The 23138-nt window shown below is 48.2% G+C and overlaps 1 protein-coding gene across 2 annotated transcripts in view; it reads left to right on the top strand.

The window, feature by feature from the left end:
• Window positions 1-10404, top strand: part of COP1 (COP1 E3 ubiquitin ligase) — a 127711-nt gene extending 117307 nt beyond the window's left edge. For both annotated transcript variants that reach the window (XM_055815075.1, XM_055815074.1), the window contains exons 19-20: window positions 7326-7370; window positions 9287-10404. In XM_055815075.1, coding sequence (XP_055671050.1) covers window positions 7326-7370; window positions 9287-9304 — 63 coding nt within the window. In that variant the 3' untranslated portion in view covers window positions 9305-10404. The remainder of the gene's footprint in view (window positions 1-7325; window positions 7371-9286) is intronic.
• The last annotated feature ends 12734 nt before the right edge of the window (window positions 10405-23138 follow it).

The raw sequence follows: 23138 nt of genomic DNA, 5'->3' as shown, positions 1-23138 counted from the left end.
TATTCTCATCTTGAATTCTAAATAAATTAGGCGCTCATCAAAACCAGTTTTGTTCCAGAAAGACTAAATTATAGAGGCAGTCGCCTGTAATATAGCAACAATTCCTGAGGTGGAAACTTGCAGAGCTTTCTTTGCCCTCTTTCATCAGTCTCACTGGCCTCCATTTCCATCTTGAATTCAGAAGATGGTGCAAATTCGTGTCTGTGTGCAGCACCGCACGTGTGTACCTCTATTTTCTTCTAGCCTGGTCTTCAGTTGCCTTCTTGATGTCGTTTTCTTGAGAGCTACATGCTGAAAAGAAAGGTCATGCTAAGAAAAAGTGATTTCTCACTTGGCTGGGAGATAGCTTACTACTCATTTGAGTGTGTCACTGGAGCAAGCCTTGGACTGCCTTCCCCTGGGCACCCATGCTCTGTGAATACAGAGACCTGAGTATATATGATAGCAAATAAGCTTCCAGTTATACAGCATCTTCTTGTGCTGAGTTTGGTCTAAATAGAAGTAAAAAAAATGCATTAAGTGTAAAATCCAAAAATGAGAAGACTGCTGCTTCAGGGAGCAGGAAAGAGGGATATATTCATGTATTGAGTGTCGCGGTTAGAAAATACCAGATGTGGAAGTGTCAGAAAACTTGATAAAAGCATCCCTGGTACAGAGATTAAAGTCTGGAATTGCAGAAAAATGAGGGGAGGGATTCAAGGAGTGTTGAATTTCTACCTGTGCATGTTTCCTAGCGAGACGTGCTTCATCTTGTGCAGAAGCTGCAAACTCTGCGTGATGTAGGATGATGAAAACACTAATTTGTTTGAAAGCTTTTTTCCCCTTTATACTGTGTCCATGAATTCCTACGTGAGAAGAAACTATACATGTGTGCATGTGACCGTAGGCAAGTCTTTCTATGGAAAGCAAGGCAAAGGAGTGCTGTCATCTGTAAATCTGTGGGTTAATGTTTTAGGAAAATACCTTTATTATGCTCTGTGGGTGTAATTGTGCAGCATTTATAAACTTAAAAAACCAAAAGATTGTGTATTTGCGGCTGGATCTAGAAGGAAGCACAGGCGAGACCTTTTCCAGATATATTGAGCTGTTGCTTTGGGGGGGGGGGGGGGGGGGGGTGTCCAGATAAGCCTGAGGAGGCTTTATCTCTGTGTGTACAAAAGAATTACCTTCAGAATGCGATAAAAATACAGTTTCTAAGGATTAAAAGACACAGTTTAGGCATGTGTGTTCCATTCCAGGTTTCAAACAACAAGTCAGGTGTTGCCACTCCTGAAATGTGACATCTTTTATATGTAAGACCTTGTTCTTTAAAGTACTTGGTTTAAAGAAGTAATTAATTTTTGCTTGGGCCTGATGTTCGAAGTATACATAATAAATAATCCCTTAAAATTGTTCAAAATGGATTAACATTAGGTGAGTGTGATGGCATATAAGGCAAATTCTGGCACACAGAGAGGTAGAGGGTTGTGCACCACTTTAACAACCCCATCGTGCACCCCTCCGTTGCTAACAATTGTATCACAACAATGGAAATAAAAAGAACAGAATTCCATGTGCCGCACATCGTCCTGCTGGGAAGAGATCTAATCTAGCAGTTTAGCTTTTAAAAGCATCTTGATTTTTTGTACGCTGGAGGTTCATCGTGTTTCCTAGGTTAGAATTTGTAATTTTCTTTCAAAAACAAAAGCTGACTTGAGTCATACAACAAGAAAATAACTGAGTCTCAGGGGAATTGAGTGAAAAGCCGTTAGAATCTGCTAATTACAAGATGAAGAGCAGTCAAGCAGTGGTGGTCTGTTGGGGAACTGCTTTCACGTATTTTGATGTATGAAAAGACTTTGTGTGTGATGTCGATGGGAAAAGTTTTGGTGAAATATGTCTTGCAGATGGTCTGCAGCTCAGTCCTAAAAGCCAGCACCTAAGTAATAGCTGCCATCTTCAGTAAGGACTGAGTAGCTTTACTTAAAGGGCTTTCTGTACAAACACCACTAGATTTAGTTCAACTATATACTTTTATTCTGCCTATAAATAACATAAGGCAATGGCCACTTGAGTGCAGGCTTTCTCACCCAGTGTATTTTCCTATTGTATCAACAACTTTACTTAATTAGGCTCCTGTTCCTTTGAGTGAGTGTTCAGAGTTCGCTGGCAGCGAGTCCGTCTGCTTGAAAGGGAATTGCTGACGAACCAGCCATTCATTAGCAAAAATGTCTGCTGGGGTGGCGAGGTGAGTTGTTAATTTAAAATGAAAGCTTTAGGAATCCTAATTGTGAATCCATGGAACAAACCTAGCTGAAAATCCAGAAAATTTACACTTACCTCAGTGATGACTCTGCTGGAAGTTTGAATCATATATGATTTATTTGTGCAGAAAAGGGGCGTAAGAGGCACAAACTTTGTGGCCTGTAGTTATTTTAGAATATGGTGAAAGTCTGAAATATGATTTACAGTCCCTTGCATGAACACATGCATGTATAACCTGGAGACACATCTTGCTTCGCCACTGGCATCTTTACAATCCGAATTTCTTCAGCCTGTTGTGTTACTGCTGGTATCTGTGGAAGGTAGGATGGAGAGCAGAAGTAGGAAATAAGTCCGTGTTGTATCATTTCTCCTTTAGCCAAACTTTCTTCTTTCCTCAGCATGGGCCTTGCAGGGAAACACTGTTGGTTAAGTTTGTTTAAAGGGTTGTTTTGTCAGGTTAACAGCACCGAGAAGTGCTGCTGTATCTTTTATGTGTTGGCTTACATGGTCAAGGCTGTGATTGTTAGCTACCCACTGTAGTTCCCAACCTTCAAGTACTCTTGAGTCTCTTTTTGCAAAACTACTGCATTTATGAGCTACAAAAAGTGTAGGTTATGTTCACATATAAATGTTCTGGTTGACAGTTTCACTCCCAACAGGGGGACCGAGATGTTTCAAAGTCAGCATCCAGGCTCCTCCTCTTCTGTAGACCATGCTCCAGCTTTTCCCTCAGTGTGAGCTTCTGTATTTCACTTCAAGGACTGATACATGCGGGATAATGGAGGAGGCGTGGTTTTACAAAGGATTACATTAAAGGAAAAACAAACTGTCCAAGTGATTTGTGCTCATTTTGCCTATTTTGAGCCCCTTTGGGACAGGCTGTCTCTTTTGTGTCAGGAAAGAAGACAGTAAACACTCAGCTGTGATTTTGCCTGAGCCTTCTGATGGGGAGGGATGCTGAACTCCCGAAGCACTGTGGCTGCAGTCAGGTGTCCATGGTGACTCTTTAGAAGGGAAGAGGGATGGCTGGAGATGAGCCCTGCAGTTACTGGGAGGCTGGATTTACAGCTTAGCTAGAGGGTCTGTCTGGAATTTTCTCTTGCTCCATAGAGTTTGAGTCTGCTTGGGCATCAGTGTGTGTCCCTCCAAGGAGATGTGTGGGGTTTTAACAGCTATCTGGGGTGACATTAATTTAGTTCCCCCTCAACCCCCATGTTTTCTTGCACAAAGATATAAAGAAAGAGTGGAAGAGCTACAACCTCAGCTGTCTCTTACTCCCTATTGCACAGAAGCAGCACTGACAACTTTTCAGTTGTTCAGCTGGGTTTCCTCAAGCTTCGCGAAACATCCAGAGCATTTCTGATTTTCTTAATGCGACTGCTCTTGCATGAATACTAGCAGTCAGCCAGACTTTCCTTCTCCTCCCTTCCTTCCCTGTACAAATTGTCTCCCCAGGGCCATCCAAACACAGGGCTCTAGGAGGGAAGGAAATTGGTGTGCTTCAAAAACCAGCTGTCACTGGGTGAATAATTTGTTGGAATGGTGAATGTAGCAGGTATTTCATCTACTCAGGAAGGTCCTAGATTTGATTTTGTTTTTCTTTGCCATCAAGAATGTGCTGGTTTGGCACAATCAATGAAAGTCCCTTCAAATCCCAAGGGCAAATGCTCCTGAGTTCCTATGGGTGGACCAGTCATGTTCATCCAGTGCCACATCTGGGAGAACAGGGATGCGTCAGGTTGAAGGCAGAGGTGCTTCTGCCTGGTCTGTCTTTGCACTCAGGACTGATTTACAGCTTCACTTTGCATAATGCCTACCTCCATGTGGATATGTGTCCAGGCTGTAGGCAATAACAAAGATTTGTGGTGGAGTCAAGTCCTTCCCAATGTCAAGGAACTGTCCTTCAGGCTTCCCACAACACTGCCTCTGCAGTCAAGGAAAAAGTTGGCACGTGTGGAAGGCTGTTCATAAGGCTTACCACAGGACAGGCCTGGAGCATCTTAGAGCAGTACTGGACCTGCACCCTGTATAAATCTTAATGTAAGTCCTAAGACGCCCCTACATTTGTCGATTAATCTTTCTAAATTCGTATGTAATGCCAAGAGACAAGAAGATGCATACTCCTGTCATCCCCAGAGCCTTGTTCTTTCCTGTTGACTTAACAGGACCAAAACTTTTAAGCTGTTCCCCATCAATTTTATGGCTGTCCCTGGCTTGTTGAGATGCCACATTATCTCATCACAGCGAACCAGAGCGCACCATGCCACGTCTCCACCCATCTCTCCTTATCTGCTTTGATGTGCAGAAGAGAGGTTGCCACATTTCATCAGGTTACACAGTCGGTGGCTTTCCACCAGTGTGCAGTAATGCTTGAGATTAGCAACCACGTGGAACAAAATGCTGTTGCTTGCCAGGCAGCAATCTCTCATTTCTTGGTTTTTGTTGTGAGTTTTCATTTTGTTTTCCTTCAATTTTATTTTAGCAAAGGTAGCTGGCACCTTTTGCCTCTTCTTTGAAGTAGGGCTACAAGTGCTAACCACCCGTAGGAGGAGGTGCATGCATAGAAGGGGCACTTTAATAACTGATTTCTTCAGAGCAGGACTACTCACTTGGGGTGGATCTCCAATAGAGCCCCTGCCTCTGCTTTGAGAGTTCCTGGCTCCTGCAGACAACAAATTTAGGAGGGATGAGGAGGGAAGGCCAGCCTTTCAACCTTCTTGTTCTGCCTAGAAACATGAATTATGGTAAAGTAGAACATGCAACCACAATGGATGGTGATACCTTCTATTTTCATGCCTGAGAGATACAGGTGCTTGTAGTGGTGCAGTGGGTGACGTGGGTATTCTACCAGTTCAGTGGTCATGGTGGTTATGTTTTGAGGACATGGTCACTCCATTCGTACATGTCTTGGCAAAAAGATTGGTTCAGCATGCACACAGCTGTCATGAGTTACAAACCTACGGATCTAAGCAACCTCACGACTTGCTTAGGCGTTTAACACGTTGAATATATTGGCTGTTTTACAGGCAGCACGAAAGGAAGAGAATTGTTTCTTTAGAGGATTAAAAACAAGTTACTTAGCTGAGTTCCCAGGGAAGCAGTGCTGGAGTACCTTAACAAGCAAGTCACTGTTTGTTCGATGACAGATTTGGTGCTAATTTTGTTGCTGTCTGCTCCCGTTTGCGTCTCATGGTTGTGGCTGAAAGCAGCAGAGCGGTGATTAGCTCAGACCCTGCTGAAAAAAGAACCCAGTGGCTTCTGAAGAACAAGGGAGTGAGAGTATATTACCCTCTGGCGTTTTTATTTTATTTAGCAGGTAAAACTGTTCATTGAACCAGAGTTCATTTACAGTGGTACCCCAGCAGACTGCAGCAGCAGGATGAATTACCAATCGCTTATGGTGCAAACAGGAATCATTCAAACCTTGGATCATCTGTACTCAGGAGTTCAAGGCTCTTGCACTGCACACTAGATAGCTGCTGGTCTCTCTCCCTTGCGTCCAAAATCCTTTCTGGTATCCCGGTCCCTGTTTTAGTCCCCAAATCACATCTATAGCTGCATTCCCCCTGGTGGGTTTTGATTTTAATGCTGCTAACCAGAAGCTGAGCAGTTCATGGGATTAGACCCTTTTAGCCACCAAATTAATGGAAATTGGAGTATATGCTTCCTTTGAGGATACACTTTCTTTTCAGGAGCTTTGACTTACAGGATCATTGGTGAGATAATATCAGGAGTTTTAACTAATCCTTTAATGATTGTAACCGGGGTGAACAAATCTATGTATAACAATTAGCCCAGCGGTCCACCACAAGGCTACTCTTACCTGATCAGTGGGTTTGTGCATTGAAAAGGTTTTTTCTCCCTTTGCTTCAAAGCTGATGGCAGTGCAAAGTCCTGAACCTCGTGGCGAGGCAGTGTGCAATCCTGTTGGGGCTGGGCTGAGCTGCCTGTCTGCTCCCTTTGGAGCGGGGCATATTCTAGTCACTGAGTTTATTAAAAATGCATGTGTTAAGCGATGGGATAATTGCAGCAAGTTTGTCTGGGGATGGATAGAAGCAGCAAGAGAAATCGAAAAATGTGTCTGAGAAGATATCAGCTGTCTTTAGAGAAAACGGTTCGTGGCAGGCAGTTTGGCAGTCTGTGCTACTACTGGCACAGTAGTGGGGATATAAAGCGGATGCGGGACACTGGTCTGGGAGCAGCGGTTTGACCTTGGCATCTCCAGGGTTGTTGCCAGCACCCCAGCACTTACATGCTTTAGGTTTATTGGCACAGTCACGTTCCTTTGGATTTCCCCTGGCTGAACAATTTTTGTGCATCTGCACTTGCTGGCCACATCAGGAATGCAGTCTGAAGAGCAGCCGCTGTCTCCTAGTTTTTGCCTGGGGGTTGCCTGCCTGATGCAGCAGACCATTAATTTGCAGACAACCAGGACATCTCCAAATGCAACTCCATCAATTGGCAGGAGGTAAATAGATACTGCCTTTGTGCATAAAGCAGGGCTGGAGACTTCTGTTTATCTTCCCTTCCAAACTGGGTGTATCTACTATTACTCTCATCTCTTCTCTTTGTTTTACTTGTCTGAAACCTCTTGGCTGTGGGAGAGGTGGTGTGGCCTCAGAGCTGGGGAGGTTTTGTCATGGTGATAGGCAGTTTAGTTAGGGCACTGGAGACCTTTGTCCATATGCTGCCAAAAGATTAATATTATTACTATTATTATTATTGTTATTATTAGCCCACTTCACGGGGAGACTGTGAGGATTATTTTATGTTTGTAAATTGCTTTGGAGATTTAAAGCTCTGTACAAGCACTAAGGATTATTGCTTTCTAATTCTTCAAGGTAGTGTAACTTTTATAAGAGTTAGCCTGGAAAGCATCTTGGAAATAGTAAGAATTAAGTCCCTTTGAAATTATCTAGAATTCTAATGGCTAAGGTGAAAACAACTGCTGCTTCTCTGCTCATTCTTCCAAAAAGGAGCAGGAGGAAGGAAAAAAAAAAAGGCGGGGGGGGGGGGGGGGGGGTGAGGAAAAAAAAAAAAGCAATGCAGATTGTGATAGTACCTCTTCTGTTTTTTTCCAGGAGTCCAACGTGCTGATTGCTGCTAACAGTCAGGGTACAATTAAGGTAAGTTATTTCATAGATCTCCTCTTGAATGCTGGAATCTGTTGTTAGTGAAGAGCAAGGTCAGAGAAATCATACAGCCAGGACAAACCACTAGAGGAGGTCATCCCAACTGTAGAAGTTTGTAATTTAAATGACGTATTTGCCTCTGGCATGTGGTAGAGCGAGCAGACAGTGCGCCAGCAATGAAACCCAGTTAAAGCAAGGTGTAGAAAAGCTGCTGGTGGCCGTCCAGCTCCTGCCATGCCTCCGCTGCTCCTGAGGTCTTACTAGCACGGGGAGTCTGGCCCAAGCATCTCCCCAGGCTCACACTGGTTCTCGTGGCAGCTGAGGCTGTGCGTTAACCACAGCCCATCCTCTGGCGGCTGCTGCTGACACTGGGTACAGCAGAGCTCGAAGCTGAGCTTCTGATGTGCAGCCGGCTGGAGCAGTGTTTGAAATGAGCAGGGATGCTCCTTCGCTTTGCTTACTCCTGGTGCCCAGGCTGGCTGTAACAGACGGCAGCTGCCAGCGCAGGGTTTTGTGAAAGCAACAGCCTTCCCCGTGCACTGAGGTGCCAGCATTTTGCCAGGTTTTCAGCACTTGCATTAAAAGTCTTCCAGGTTGTCTGTTCAATGTATTTCTATCCATGAAGTGTAATATGGAAAATACTTGGTATTTTCTTCACGTGTCTATCAGACAGCCAGGAAAAACTCAAACCCAGGCTGGTGCTGATCCTCTGGAGACCCCCCAGGTCTGATGCCACCCCAGATTGTACACAGCAACATTGACTTCCACCGTGCTTTTGAGGCTTGGTGGTTAACACCGTAAACTTGTAGCCCAGAGCTCTGGCAGCTTTCTGTAGCTACTGATAAAGGGCTTTACTTGCTGTTTGGTTACACTCTGAATTGTCACTTTCATGAAGCTGGGGTTCTCATCCTGATTTCCTCTCGCATCCCTCTGACAACAGCAGCTCTTTGGAGCCAGACCAGAATATCTGGTCTGAACAGTCCCAGAAAAATCACAGAAAAAAGAAGGAATGGGGAGAGACCAGAGTCATCTGTGTTTGACTGCATATGAAAACATATTTTTTTTCCACCTTTTTAGTCCATGAGTAGCCTATTTACTCCTGCTGTTGCAGCATGGGATGCCATAGCCTCTTGTACATAGCAGGCCTTGTACTTGGTTGCTCATTACTTTGGTTGCTTCCTTCTTAGTAAAATGGACAAAAAATGCACAGATATTTTTAATATCTTGAAATGAATCCAGCAGCAACAGGAGAGTGATTGGGAGAGATTTTGGTCATGCAGTTTGCTTGTTAATGAGGGAAGGCAGAGAAATGTGCAAACAGCCAGGGCTGTCAGAGCTCGGGTATGTCCATTTGCCTTTGGCAGCGTGCAGGGGGGAGGTGGGGTGGTCTGGGAAAGGACGAATCCAGTCTGGGGGCAGATGCTGTGCTAGACAGTACCCACAAGCTAAAGCTCTAGAGCCTTCCCCAGTAAAACCAAACGAGGTTAATAGAGGCTGTGACAGCCCTCATGGTCACTCTTCTGCCATCTCGAGACTACGCCTTGAGAGGCTGCTGTACCGTCTTAGCGTGGGCAAGGGAACTGTGAGCACAGAGGGCTGAGAGGACAAGATCTCTGATCTCCATTTTACAAAGCTTCCAAGAGCTGCTTGATTGGGATGAGTGTGGAAATGAGGCAACTGTGGATTTTTTTGCTTCATGCTGTAATTTATCATAGTGCGGAGAGACATCAAAATTGGGATCCTTGCCAAGTGCTTATCCCATTTGCGTGATATTATTGCATGCCGGTGAATAAAGGGTAAGGGGTGGAGACAGAAGGGTCAGTCCTGTCCTAGTGATCTATATGCTGATGTAGGAGATAATGAATGTCATAAATTCCTATTCTAAATGTCTTGTCTTCCCTACTAATCAGGTACTGGAGCTGGTATGAAGGGTTTTCTCTCAAGGCATGAGGTACTTGGTCCTGCTGATATGCTACAGTATTCATCTGGGATCCTCAGTGGGACAAGAAACCAAAATCACCTTGATGTTCCTCCCCAAAACCATCATGTTTGGATTTTTTTTCCATTTATGGACTTTCTAGGACATTTTGAGACACTGGAAACACCAGTGAACTGTCTGCCATCAACATTAACTCCACAGACTTTGCTGCTGCTGGTGGTGGTGGTATGGTTGTCTAATTTTTATGATAGGAGAACAAATTCTTTTAAATAAAAACAAAAAGGAATAATAAAATTTATTGAGCCACAAGCTGAAGCTGGAAGATTCTCTCTTGTTGCATATGGGAACAGATTTACTTGGGAAGGGAGCTTACAGGACCACACAGGGCTATCCTCCGTTGCACATCTCCAGGTACTTTCATCCGGACTGTTCTTCATCCCCACTGGAAGAAGTCTCTAAGCCTTATCTGGACATGCAAGCAATTCACTTTGAGATCCCATAATGATACAGTTTGGTTGTTTCTTTGATTTATTTTTTTTAGATGCATTAAATGTTGAGAAATGTCACCCAGGTTGACACCTCTGGAGACTGAAGTCCTCTGGCCATCGAGAAGGGCAGCTTCTCCTTCCTCCTCTCGTTACACCCCTGCCTCGACCTGGAGGGGCAGCTCCAAAGGGGAGCCTGAAGTTGTCCTGCTGTCTGTGAGCCTGGGCTTCTGCTGCCTGCCACCAGCAACATGCTGAGATGAGGTGACCTGCAGCTGCGTGGGACCTGGACTGACCTCACCAGGATGTGGTGGGATAACTATCTCCCTCCCACTGGCCTGGCTGTGTTTGACTATCTCAGCTAGAGAAGGAAGCTTCTAGATCCAGTTACCAAAGCCCCATACCACTTAATCGCCCATGTGGTCTGGTTGTTTTTGCCCCTTTCTGCACACCATGGAAACCAAGCATTTTGAATGTTGTCATGAGAGGGGATGGAGTTGGTTTGTAATGTGTTTCAGAGCCATGATATAAGTAGCCTTATTTTTAATGGTCATGCATACACTTAATTGTACATATGGAGGGGGAATAAACCATGATGCGAAGAGTCGTTGTTGCTTTGTTGGCAGGATAGCGGGGAGGGAGGGAGGGTAGGAAGGTGCAGACGGTCTTTGTGAGTAGCAGCCGTGCTGAGCTGTCAGGATTGCTGCCAGAACTCATTAAGCTTGAAAGTGGAATTGGTGGGTGTACCATCTTGTCTTAGCTGTGGGTGGCAAAGGTGCAATGTGTATACAGTGATACCTGTGGGAAGCATTTTGGTTTGCAAACAGAATCTCTCTGTGTTCATTCGTTGCAGTAGGCTTCTCCCTCACACCTCTGAGGCTGGGATTGCCCCAGGGACTTTGCTTTCCATGTTAGCAAAGCAAGGCTATGCTGAAGTCCTGGGCCACCCATCAAGGAACTGTAACCAGTGGCATGTGAAAGGTGTCTCATGTCCTCCAGGTGTTAATAGTCTGATTCTGATCCTCCCAGGAGGATTGTGAGGTCTTCTCACATGCTTTGGTCACACAGAGAAGAAAAGAAAAGCAAGGATGCTCTTGGGGATGTGAAAAAAGAAGCAGGGATGAAGCCTTACAGCAGAACTGGGGACAGATACTTTCCTGATTCAACGTTGCTGCCAGTTTCTAGCTTGGCTGTAGGGCACATACATTCTCCTTCAAAGCTAGGAGGGTGTGGGGACGCATGAAAATTGCTGTTGGCTTCTGGGGAATCTTGCCCAATGGGGAAAAACGTGATGCTCGGCTCCAAAAGAGGCGTGGCTGGCCCTTGGGTGCTGTGTGCAGGTGTTCTTGCTGTTTCTGGTATGCCAGTGGGGACGAGCAAGAAGAAGAAAAAGAGAAGAGAGCATACTAGCTTGCGTCTTGCTCCGAGGTGCTACCTGCAGGTCTCCATCGTATGAGTCACCCAAGTCACTGTGCCAGAAGGAAACAAAATTGGTTCCTTCTGCTTGATGGCAGCTGTCTGATGCGTCCCGCTGAGCACTAGCTTGATTTTTATTTTGCAGCATTTGAAGAGAATTCGGTGCTGGGTGACTGTGCTGGGTTGTGTGAAGCATCCTTCCCAGCCTGCCGGCACGAGGAGCAATGGCCATCGCTCTTGCTGCTTCAGGCGTGGGTTTCCCTCAGCCGCTGTCTTTGTTTATTGCTGCCTACTAATTTGTTTTGCAAGCTGCTGTGGCTGCTGTTGTACCCCAGCTCCGTGCCGCGCAGCCGCTGGTTGGCAGGTGACCTCATTCCTTCTCTCCCCTATTTGAAGGTTTTAAGTTGAAATCGCTCTGACAAAGCTGAGATCTTAAAAAGAAAAGAAGAAAACCAGCTATTTTGAATGCTGTAAGGTTGCGGCTTGAATTAAACAGGGAAAACAGTTTAACACTGGCTGCCCTTATTTTTTTAGCTTTCATTCTGTTTCAATCAAGATAAAATGCAAATTTGGTGTCTGGCCCTAATTAGAAACACAGCAGCTCATAAACACAAGTTGATAGCATTTTTGGCTTTGTCTCTTTGTCACGAGTGGTATGCTCCTTATTTTAATCCCCTTAATCTTCTTTCCTTCAGGTAACTCTTTGCAGTTGACATATTAAGTCGCATATAATTACTTACTATAATCTCTTTTTATTTTCAACAGCATTTGGTCAATATTTTTTCAATTAGTCACCTCCTCAACAAATGGTTCCTATCAGGTTTTCAGCTTTTCTCGAGTTGGGGAGTTGCTTGAGCTTGGGAGGGGGCTCCAGAGGGCTCTGGTCTCCCCCCTGTCCAGAGCAGGGCTTGCCTCAAAGTTGGATGAGGTTGCTCCAGGGCTTGGAGGTGTTCACAGATCACCTGAGCAAGGATTGGAGATCTTTGGGATCTGGGAAACCTGTTCCAGTGCTCAGCTGCTCTCCTTGTGAAAATTAATTGCAGATGGTGGGCACTTTGGAGTCTTTATTCTATTTTTTTTTTTTTCTTTTGAAATAAAAGGGTTACAAAGCCCTTGGCTGGAAGCTGCCCCAGAATGGTTTTGCCTGCAGCGCTTGTGTCCCTTCGAGAGGTGTTGGGTGAGTCAGAATTTTCTCTGATAAGGGGAATTTAAAACCCTGCCTGGCCAGCCAGCCTCTTTAATTAATTTTAAAGCATTTAATAGAAGAGTAGGAGGAACATCCCTCAGTGCTAAAAAGAAGTTCACTGCTGGAGGGAATCAAAAATGATGGTCAAGGGGAAATTTAAATTAATATCAATATGTCAGGGCTCTTCAGCAGTGAGTGCAGACGGCTGCTAATGCCAGCGTTCAACCCAAACACTGGAGCCTCGTTTGTTTAGGGTAATTTTGTTTAACTATGGAAGGTCATAACGACAGCAGCAGATAATTGGAAAGGCAAATCTAACTCCTTCCTTGCTCAAAAGTCCTCTTTCCTTTCTTGCTGCTTTTTGGAGGCCAGAAACACCCAGCAAGGACCTGCAGCAGCCCAGGGGTGAAGGAGAGCGTTTGGCTGCAGTGTTTGCTTTGAAGAAATCATCTTGCATGTCGGCAGCGTCCATGCGTGCAGGCGGCAGCGTTAGCCCCAGCATTCTGGCCAGCATCCAGAGAAGGTAATTGCATCCTGCCTCCTGCCAGTCGTGCCGCCGTCCACAAAGACCTTTTCTTGGGACCAGCCTCGTAAGATCTTCCTCGCTCGATTTCCGCGAGGGGCTTTTCCTTCCTCTCAACAGTGCAGAGACCGTGTGCTGCACTTTGGTCATGGGTGGAGGGTTCTTACTGAGCATCTGTGGGAGGTCAAGGACTGTCACTTGCTGTAGATGTTGAGGAGCTGAGGGGTTTGGCTAGCAGGGAGTTGTGCTTGAGACTATGGGAAGCTGTGAATCATAGCAGCACCTGTGGCATAAGGACTGGAGCCCACATCTGTTCTCTTCTGGAGAGACACCTGTAGCCCTGGTCCCCACAGCCCCCTGGTAATTGTCACCATGTAGTTTGCTTTAGTTTTGCTTTGACAGCTGCAAATGAATTCTCGAAGTGAGGGTCTTCTCATCCTTATCTCTGTTCAACTGCAAAGCATTATTTGGGTATTCTAAGTCTTTAATGTCTTCATAAATGAATTTAAGTGGTTGGTTGGGTTAAAGCAAGACTTCTTTCTTTGGTCCATGTGTTAACCAGACATTTTTGATGAGCAGGTCTTGCCAAAACACTGTTTTAAATCTTGCCAGCTGAACTCTCACGCCCTAAATCTGGCTTTGGCTGATGGCTGGCCATTGTTACTTGGTAGAGGCAGGACAAGAATTTACCCTCTAACAGCAAGCAGCAGAAAGAATTCTTGGGAGGGGAAAAAGTGACGGTTTGACATCTCTAGAAAGAAAACTAAGTACACGCCTTCCTTGGCCAGCCTGCAGTGCACGGAGGAGGTGGCTCCAGCTCCTGCAGGACCACAGCATCCTGCAGGGCTCGCTGCTTCATGAACCTTTCAGGTGAAGGAGGCCTCACACACCCTTCGTAGCCTATCTTCTCATCTCCCTGGGATAGCAAGTGTGCGCATCATCAGTGGGCTGCGGCAGAAAATAGCTCGCTGGGGGGAGGGGGGGTCATCTGCGATAGCTGCTTGCCCAAAGCCTCTGGTGAATGCAGCAGCAAAAGCAGAGAGGTGCAGGTTAATTTTTTTCCTATCCCAGTTTTGCCTTCCCTTAAAGCTGTCGCTGTCTCCCTGCTCTGTTTGGGGAGGTGTGTTAACCCTGATGCTCTTGTTTGACTCCCAGAATATGGGGGGGGGGGGGGGGGGGGGGGGGCAATAGGACTGGCTTCTACCTGGAGACTGGTGTGAGTAGCAGAGGGGTGTGAGCTCCATGAGCATCTCTAAACCTGTCTTCCTCCCCAAAATCCGCCCAGTGCCTCCAGCCCTCTGAGGGCTGAGGAGCATGCTGTCACCTGGTCTCTTTTCAGGCAGCCAAGGAAAATAGTTTGGAAACTTTCAGGAAAAAAAAAAACCATAAAGGCCATCCTTAGATGGAGGCGTGAGTAATAGCATGTGACAGCTGACAACAAGCCAGCAGCGTGTGCTCAACGCGAATCCCAAACCAGCAAGTGCCAATGTGCTCTTCCAGCCCTGCCTGCCCTTCCCATCACCCCTCTCCATGCCAGAAGCCTTGCTGGGAACAAGAGTAGCCCCAGGGGCTTTTAATTCAGAAATTAAATGTGTTTATTTAAAGCTTACCTCGCAACCCCCTCGGCATCGTGAGCCTTCCTGATAGGGCTGGCCAGTGCTGCAGGGGGCCACGGGCATGGTGTTGGGTTCCAATGGACCGAGCTGTGGAGGTGCCATCCCATGTGTCCCCTTCTCTGGACCCTGCAGTGAGGACAGTGACTGCCAGAGGACGAGCAGCTCATGCTGCAGGTGTGACCCCATCCCACTGCCTGTCCCTCCACCCGTGAAATGTGCGGGCTTGGGTAGGGAAAACGCTCAGCAGCTTTGATCCCAGGAAGGCCTTAGTTAAACAAGTTTGTCTTGATTATGGTACTTAATCTGACTTGTCAAAATCCTCATAAAATCATTTAGGACTTTAAGAGGAAAAACACACTCCCCTCATCCTCCTAGACCTGAGCAGGAGCTGGTCTGAAGCTGCCAGCCCAGCCCAGCTGCTCCTGTCCCATTGCTGGTGGCCCAGGTCAGAGGTACATGCTGGAGATGCTGCCTCCGCGGATGAGCCCTCACTGTCCAGCCCAGTGCCAGGGCTCAGCTACCTATAAAATATACAGAGTTAATTTATATAGAGTTAATTTATGTAGAGTTAGTTAATTTATATTTTTTTAATTGTTATTAAAGTAATTATTAAGAGCTGACAGCTCTTGCCTGATCCCATGGCGACTAAAAAACATCCTGAAGCTGGCATGGATCTGTGGAGTACCGAGCGACCCGTGACTAAATGGGGCAGGGGGGTGTTGAGACGAAGCAAAGCGGGGCAGACCCCTCAAAGTCATAAGAGCTTCACGCTCGAGCTGGCGCCAGACGGGCACCCGAGCCAGGGTGAAATGAGCCAAAGCCCAGCAGACCGCGATGGCCCTGCCCTCGGCATGGCCCTGGCGAAGGCGAGCAGCGGGCTGGGGGCTGCAAATCCTGGGGGGCACCCAGGGCAGCCCTGCCCAGGGCTGGGGGGAAGGTGCAGCTGCATCCCAACGCCATGGGAGCAATGCCATGCTCCCCAGCTCTGCATGGAGGAGGAGAGCTAATTTCCAAGCTCTTTAAACGCGATGAGAAATGATGGGTTTACGTTGCTGGCAAAAGGCGGCGGGGCTGGGAAGATCTAGGAGCGCCACATCTATTTTGTGAGATCTTAAGGAACAGGTTATGTCTGGATGTTAGTGGAGAAGACATCCCTGTGTGCCCCAGCTCACCCAAGAACAAGGAGGAGGAGAGGGCAGCATCAATTACATCCTGTGCCCCCCCCCCCCCCCTTTTCTCCTGTTCAGTTTTTTCCTGTAGGAGATTAATGGGAACTCTTTGTCTTCTAACATGACTGTACCTTATGAATTCTCTGTCGCACCCTCATCCTTTAAATTATCCACATAATAAAATATGTATTCAGTGATTTCAGGTCATAATTTGATCTGCTTAGGGAAGAAAAGGAATGATGGAGAAGGGTTGCCGGCATGCTCAGCTCTCCTCCATTTATCTTTATTTATCGTATTTTTTTTCCTAACCACCTGTGTGCAGCCAAGCGATGGAAATGCCGGTAACTGTGTCCTGGTTCCTTGCAGACCAATGCCCCCCCCGGCGCCTCCAACTTGGCAGGACCTGGTGACCCACCCTGGTCTGTTGGCAGAAGTGACGTTTGGGGTGGCCGAAGGGCTGAGCCATCCCCGTAATTCCTGCCTTGCCCTCGCTGCCTCTGGGCTTGGTTTTACGCAGCTGTAAAATGGGCACAAATTTGCCTCCATGCAAACCCCAGGCCCATGGTGGTTCCTGCAGGAAAGCAGCTCCACACAGGTAAGCTGGGGGGGCACGTGAAGCAACCGGGATCTGCCCACCCTGCTGGAAAAGGTGGGATGGCATGGCCTTATCCCAAGGCAGAGACATGGCTCTAAAGATCCCTCCTTCGTTTTTCCTGTGGGCAGCTGTGGGGCTGCTGTACAGCACTGGAGCTGCCAGAGTTTCATTTTAATATCAGATTTTCAGCCTGAACATGGGTTTTAATTACTTGAATACACTCCTGTGACATTGAAAAACCTAGTGCATGGCAATAGCGGCACTAAAGGGCATTTTGCATTTTAAAAAATCCCAGGAGCTTGTAATGCCTTGATGTTGCTGGGGGATGCTGCAATTCCCACCAGAGCTGTGAAGCTGCCTTTGCCCCATGGGGCTGGGAGGAGGAGGAAGGGGAAGGAGCCCGGCACTGCGCAGCCTGCAAGGGGACATCCCCAGCATGGTGTGTCCCAGGCGAGGGGACATCCCCAGCATGGTGTGTCCCAGGTGCAGGGCAGCCCCCAGGCACCAGCCTCTCATGAGGAGGAGGAGACAATCTGGGGGGATTTTTGGCCTCTTCTGCACAGGGGGAAGGAAACCCTCCCCACTCAGCTTCACCACAGGGAGTGATCGTGTGGAGAACACATTATGCTTGTTTGAAATAAAAAATCAGGGTTTAAAATCCTTCTGTTTAATGCGGTCCTTGGACTGATGTCTCCCGGTGCCTGTTTTCCCCATGGCTGTTTACACAGCTATTTGTCTGTCTTCGAGCCTGCAAAGCCTCTTCTTATGGGGATGTAAAGCCAAGGGTTTCAGCTGTGCTGGCTGGTGGGTCAGTGCTGCTGCCTGGGGAGGCAGGAGGTTTGGGAGAAGGCTTCTTGAAAGGAGGTTTGGGGGGCTTCCTCTCTGCCCAGATGCTCCGAGCCCCCGTAGGCTCTTTGCCTCTTGCCTGCACTTTTAAGGGCTGTTTATTCTGGCGATGGAGATGCTCTCTGCGTGGCTGGTACCGCTGACAGATGAGAAAGCAAGGGCTTGTCACGGCAACGATACTTTAATGATGATGAAGTGTTAGCATCAGCATTGCTTACCCCGGACAGGTGGAAAGGGGGAGAAAAACCACATCGGTGCCACCTGACCAGGGAGGGGACCCGGCTGACCTGGGCATTTCTGAGCAGCTAAGGGTGGCCTTGCTGCTGCACATTCTGCCACAAGCAGGGGTGTGGTGGGGGAGACAAAAAGTGAAGGCAATGCCCCAGAGCACCCAGCGTGGTTGGCAAAGCTGGGTAGTGTCTTGTTTTGCCGGGATTGCATTGTGTTTTGTCAGTGGAGGAGATGCTCAACCCAATGCCAGCTCTTGGTCCCTGCAAGCTCATCACACCTTGCCTGCCCAAATCCCCTGCTGCAGGCATGGGTGCCACTAGTTGCTTTCCAAGTTTGCAGCGTGTTTTGATGCTGAGAGGTGACAGCATCGTATCAAAGTCCCCTGCCACTGGGGCAGTGTGCTGTCCCATAGCGCTGCCAGCCTGGCTTGGGTGAAAAGCCTCCTGCGTGGTCTGAGCTCCAAGAGGGACCCTCAGAGGAGCCCTTGCAGGGTGGCACCTCTCCCCCCACTCTCCCTGTGGCCCGTGGGTCCAGGCACCAGCCATCTCAGGTGGGATAGAGAGGTATTTGGGGATGAGGCTGAGCACAGGTCAGCAGCAAAGCAGCTCATGCACCTGTACATCAGGCTGAAATAAAGAGCTTTTATTTCTTATAAAGAAATAAAAATTCTCCCAAAGCAGCAACACCTCCATCCGAGGTGCTTTACTGTCTTTAGAGGCCATCAAGTGCACTGAGATGCAGCTGATGCTAGGGGGAAGCAGGGAAATTGCTGCTAGCAGCACCCTAAAACCCAAGGATGGGGCATGGCTTTGCAGCTGCTCCCCCCCAGCAGCAGCAACCAACCTCAGCCCTGCCCTATGGGTGACTGTCGTCTTCTGAGGCTCTCCCAGGGATGCTTGAGGAGGGGCTGAGGATGGAGAAGGATGGACATGACCAACACCTAGAGACAGGAGGTGCCCTGTCCTTGGCACCTCTTACAACCGGCAATGCATCTCTGTGCTCTCAGCCGCGAAGTTATGTCCTCCCTTAAAATGTAAAATTAAAAAATCCATTTGGTTTCTTATGTGCTTTTGGTGATCCCTAAGCACGGGTTTATTGGATGTCTTCTAAAAGGTCTTCTCTCCTAATGAGCACTGTGTATAGAGCCATGTTGGCTCAACCCACCTGCTGCAGTAGTTGGACATCACAGTGATGCCATACTATAATATTAATATTTATTATTCACATATGAAATGTTAGATGAACTGTTTTGTCACTGAAAGCACAAACTTCTCCCAGCTTCACAGTGAGGCCGTTTGCTTCTTGCCAGCAGGGTCAAAGATGGAGACACCCTCATGGACAACACGGGTCATAGGTGCCAGCACATCTCCCACCCAGGCTTGCCATGTCTCCCACTGCTGGAGCATCTCAAGGTATTTCTGCTCTCTCTCAGAAACACAAACCCTACACTAAGGAAGCTCTTTGCAGCAAGCTGGGATCAGGCTTTCCCTTCCCATCACTAGGAGGATTGATGTCTTGGTGCTATGGACCGATAAAACACCTGGGCTGCCTTGCCATAAAGCTCGCATCTATTTTGCAGGGCTGTTTGCTGGCTCCGCCACTGTTCTCCGCACCCCTGCCAGTGCTCGCCTTCATTCAGCCATTGTATGATAGCAGATAATTTCGGGGGTTTTGATTGTAGGGTATTAGATGGATTTAAAGATTTGGGTTTATTGCTTTCATGATTACAGTCAAACATTTTTAATATCACTCCTGGTTTATGATACGCTCCCTCTTATTATCCACAGACATGCCACCCTGTGTGTGCTGCAGGTTCCTGGGGAAGTGGCTCAGGATGCTGTCAGCCCCCATGGCCCCGAGCATCCCCCTGGGGTTCTAAGCATTCCCCCAGGGCACTGAGCATCCCCCACCATGGCCCTGAGCAGACCCCCTGGATGCCCCAAGCATCCCCCCAGGGCCCTGAGCATCCTCCCATGGCCCTGAACACCTTCCCATGACCCTTAAGCATCCACCCCAGGTCCCTGAGCATCCCCCCCATGGGGCTCAGTGGGGCTGCAGTGCCTGGGGTGTTCCCCTGCCCAGGAGAAGCCCTGCGGGCTGGGGACCTCTCTGAGACTATTCAGCCTTCCTGGGGTCTCTGCATGGGGAAGGCAGCGCCTGCCCTCGGCTGTAATTTAAATAGATGGGATCAGGATGGATCAACGTCTAATTCCTCACCTGGGTGAATGGAGACATATGTTTAATTTTCTGGTAATTCAAGCTGGGAACCCCAGCTCGTTCCTCTGCGCGCACACAAGGATCACCGCTGCCAAGAGGCAGTTTCGCTTTGTCTGTGTAAAATCCCCTCCCTGGGGCTGCCATCCCCAGCATCGGTGATGGGAGAAGAAACAAACATTTCCCAAACTTCTTCTGAAAGGACAGAGTTCCCATGCCCCTGCACACCCAGGGGAAACGGCAGGGATGCTCAGTGGCCAGGGATGCGGGTGGGTGCCGGCTGTGTTTCCATCCAGGTGTTTCTTGAGGGCTGTGCTGGGAGAGGAACGGCAGGAGGGGAGAGCTTGGAAACAGCAGCAGCTCACTGCTGGGCATCTCCCCAAATGGGACCGCACAGAGAAGGGATCCTGGGGTTTTCAGGCCAGGCCAGGCCAGAAGGTCTTGTGCTTTTCCCTAATGCACCATGTTATTGGGAGGTAGAAACTCCTGGGGTGTCCAGCTGAGACCAAATCCCGCTGGCATCAGCAAGGCAGGCTTGGGAAGCGTGAAGGTGCCCGGGCTGCATGTGTGGTTATGGGCCAGAGCCCCAAGGAGCAGGAAACAGCACAAACGGAGGGGGGACAGGGGTTTGAAATGATCTCCCCAAAGATATCTTTGAAATGAAGACCTCTAGTTTTTCCCAGAATGGTGCCCCAGGACCCCTTCAGACCAAGACCAAGGTGTGTCTTGTGTTCAATACAAAACAAGCAAGTTTCCCGTTTTGGGGGTGTGTTTTGCTCTGAAGTACATTTAAGAGCAAGGGATTTTGTGTGTTGCTCCTCAGCTTCGCCATGGGTTTTGTTAAGGTTCCTCTTAGGCGGGCTGTGACAGCCTTAGACCCTGCTTTTTCCTTGCACCTTCACTACCACAGGAATTCAAGTGTGCCATTTTGATACCCAGCCACCCTGCCCTGAGCAACTTGGGCAAAAAACCTCTCCTTCATGCATGGTGGTGGTTAAAATGCCATGACTTTCAGGGATGTTGCCCTCAACTTTGACTTGCAAGCTTGTCATCATGACTGGAAGCTGAAGAGGAGCAGTGACCTCCTTGTCTCCAGCTCCTGTGATTTCAACTTCCAAGGCAGGACCCAGCCAGGTCCTTTTGCCCACCACAACAAGAAGCCCGGGTGAATAAAGCCAGGAGGGCCTGATCAGCAGTTTCAATCTTGCATATGGTTTCTTGGGGTTTTTTGTATGTGTGGTCCAAGGAACGTAATTTTTGTCTTGCTGGTACATCTGTAAAACCAAAAAGGGAGTTTTCTTGCAGCTGAGGTACCTCATTTCCAACTCGGGTTTTTGCATTATGGTAGGAAAGTTGCATGCCACCTCACTGGTGGTACCCGTTGGGTGTAGGTCAACCAGGTTTAGTTAGCTCTGGTGTCTGAAGTGAGGCCATCAAAAATCCCTGCCTACTCCCTTGGGGCTGTGGGTTTCACTCTGTAGGATGTCTGTGCACGTAGGTGCAGATAGATGACTCCCTGTACATCTAAGTGGGCACTTATCTACAAAGCTGAAGCATCTCATCGTTCTTAATGGGCTTTACATCTCTCAATGAACTTCCATTTCATGGAGGTAGAGGTAGATTAGGCAATTTACCCAAAGCGATGTGGGGAAATTGGGAAATGAAATTATATCTCTGCAGTCACGGATACTTTTAGGGCCACCAGGTTACTGTGACTAAGGAAGGTCTGATTTAACTTATCAGGATGGGAGTCTCTCAGCTGACGGAGCAGCTTACCAGGAAAATGTTTGAGCCACCTGTGGAAACTGCATCTAAAAGTTGTACACAGAATTAGAATGACTTGCTTTTTTCAACTTTGGTTTACCAGCTCAGCTGGAAAAAAAAATCTTCTACCAGAACATTACTCATTGTTGAGCAAAAAGCTTTTGGAGGCTTATGACTTTGAATATCCAGGTAGGTTCTGGTGTTAAAAGGAATTAGAGTGCTCCAAAGATATTAAAATATGACATTACAGCCTCTTCGCCATCTTTCCTGCATTATTTTGGCTGAGTGATGGTAATTGGGTGAGTTTGTTAGGAATTCACAAATGGCTTCAATGGCTCTTAACCTGCAAAGAGAGAATTCGATTGAAAATTTCTCCTGGCTGTATTTGAGGCAGTGACCACTGGGGATGGAGGCTTGTTTCTGGTGGTCTTGGTGAGGCCAGCCTCTGGCTGTACAGAAATAGTGGGGAGTGATAAACTCGGGTGTTTTTAACCAAGTCAAGTAAGGATGGGTGTAGAAGTACCTACTGCCAGCTTGACCATTTATCCTTCCACTTCCCCAAGGTCTGACAGCCGGTCGGAGGCAATGTATAATGCTAACATCCCTCTCTTTCCCCATCCTGCTTGGAAGGGGAGCTGGGGGTGACCCTCAAAGAGGGACCAGAGTGGGGACAGTTTTCAGTCCCCATGCTGAGGCTGAGGCTTCTGCCCTCTCCTCCCCAACCAAGCAGCTCTGTTCCCCTGTCCCGGCAGTGATGTACAATTTGATACCCCAACCTCCCAGCTGGGTAGGAAATCCCCCCCAGATCCCTCCCAGACCTTTGGAGAGAGAGTAGACCCAAACTTTGTTGTGTGGGGTTATAGAATCATAGGATGGTTTGGGTGGGAAGGGACGCTTAAAGGTCAGCTAGTCCAATCTTCCTGCCCTAAGCAGGGACATCTTCAGCTAGGTCAGGTTGCTCAGACCCCCATCCAACCTAAGCTTGAATGTTTCCAGGGATGGGGCACCTACTACCTCTCTGCACAGCCTATGCCAGTGCTTCACTGCTCTCATCACTACCCTCTTTTACTTGAAAACTATTACTCCCTGTCCTATTGCAACATACCCTGTAAAAGAAATCGTAGACTCCTACACTACCACGTTGGAAGGGTCCTCAAGAATCATCTGGTCCAGCCTTTCCTGGCAAAAACAGTCTAGACAAGATGGCCCGGCACCTTGTCTAGAGGAATCTTAAATGTGGCCGAAGTAGGGGAATCCACCACCATCCCCATCTTTCCTCTAAGCTCCTGTTAGGCACTGGTGCTGTTAGGAGGTCTCTTCCCTTCCCCAGGCTCAAATCCCAGCTCTCCCAGCCTGTCCGCACAGCAGAGGGGCTCCAGCCCTCAGACCATCTTTGCGGCCACGCTGGTTCACATTCAGAGCCCAGTAAGGATGAGGCTGAACTCAGTTGGCTCTCACTTTTGGTTTGCATCCCATTTTGTGGAGTGGCATCCTTCCCCCCCCCCCCCCCCTTTTCCAGGCGCTTCCCCCCGGGAGCCGGTGCCCGGCGGCGGGCGGTGCGGGGCCGTGGGGGTCCCCGGGGGCGGCGGGGGGCGGTGGGATGCGATGCGGCGGGGCCGCCTGGGTTTGCGGGTGGGATTTTCCTCCCGCCTCTGCCCACTAGGTGGCTGCGTGCTGGGAGAGCCCGGAGCGGGGAGCGGAGGGAGAAGAGGGGAGAGCAAGAGGGAAAAAAAAACAAGGGGAAAAAAAAAAAAAAAACCGAGCTGCTGAAATTTAAG

Source organism: Falco peregrinus, chromosome 10 (genome assembly GCF_023634155.1).
Source record: "Falco peregrinus isolate bFalPer1 chromosome 10, bFalPer1.pri, whole genome shotgun sequence".
NCBI classification, from domain to species: Eukaryota; Metazoa; Chordata; class Aves; order Falconiformes; family Falconidae; genus Falco; species Falco peregrinus.
The sequence above is the reverse complement of the archived record's forward strand: the minus strand, read 5'-3'. Positions and strand labels throughout refer to the sequence as shown.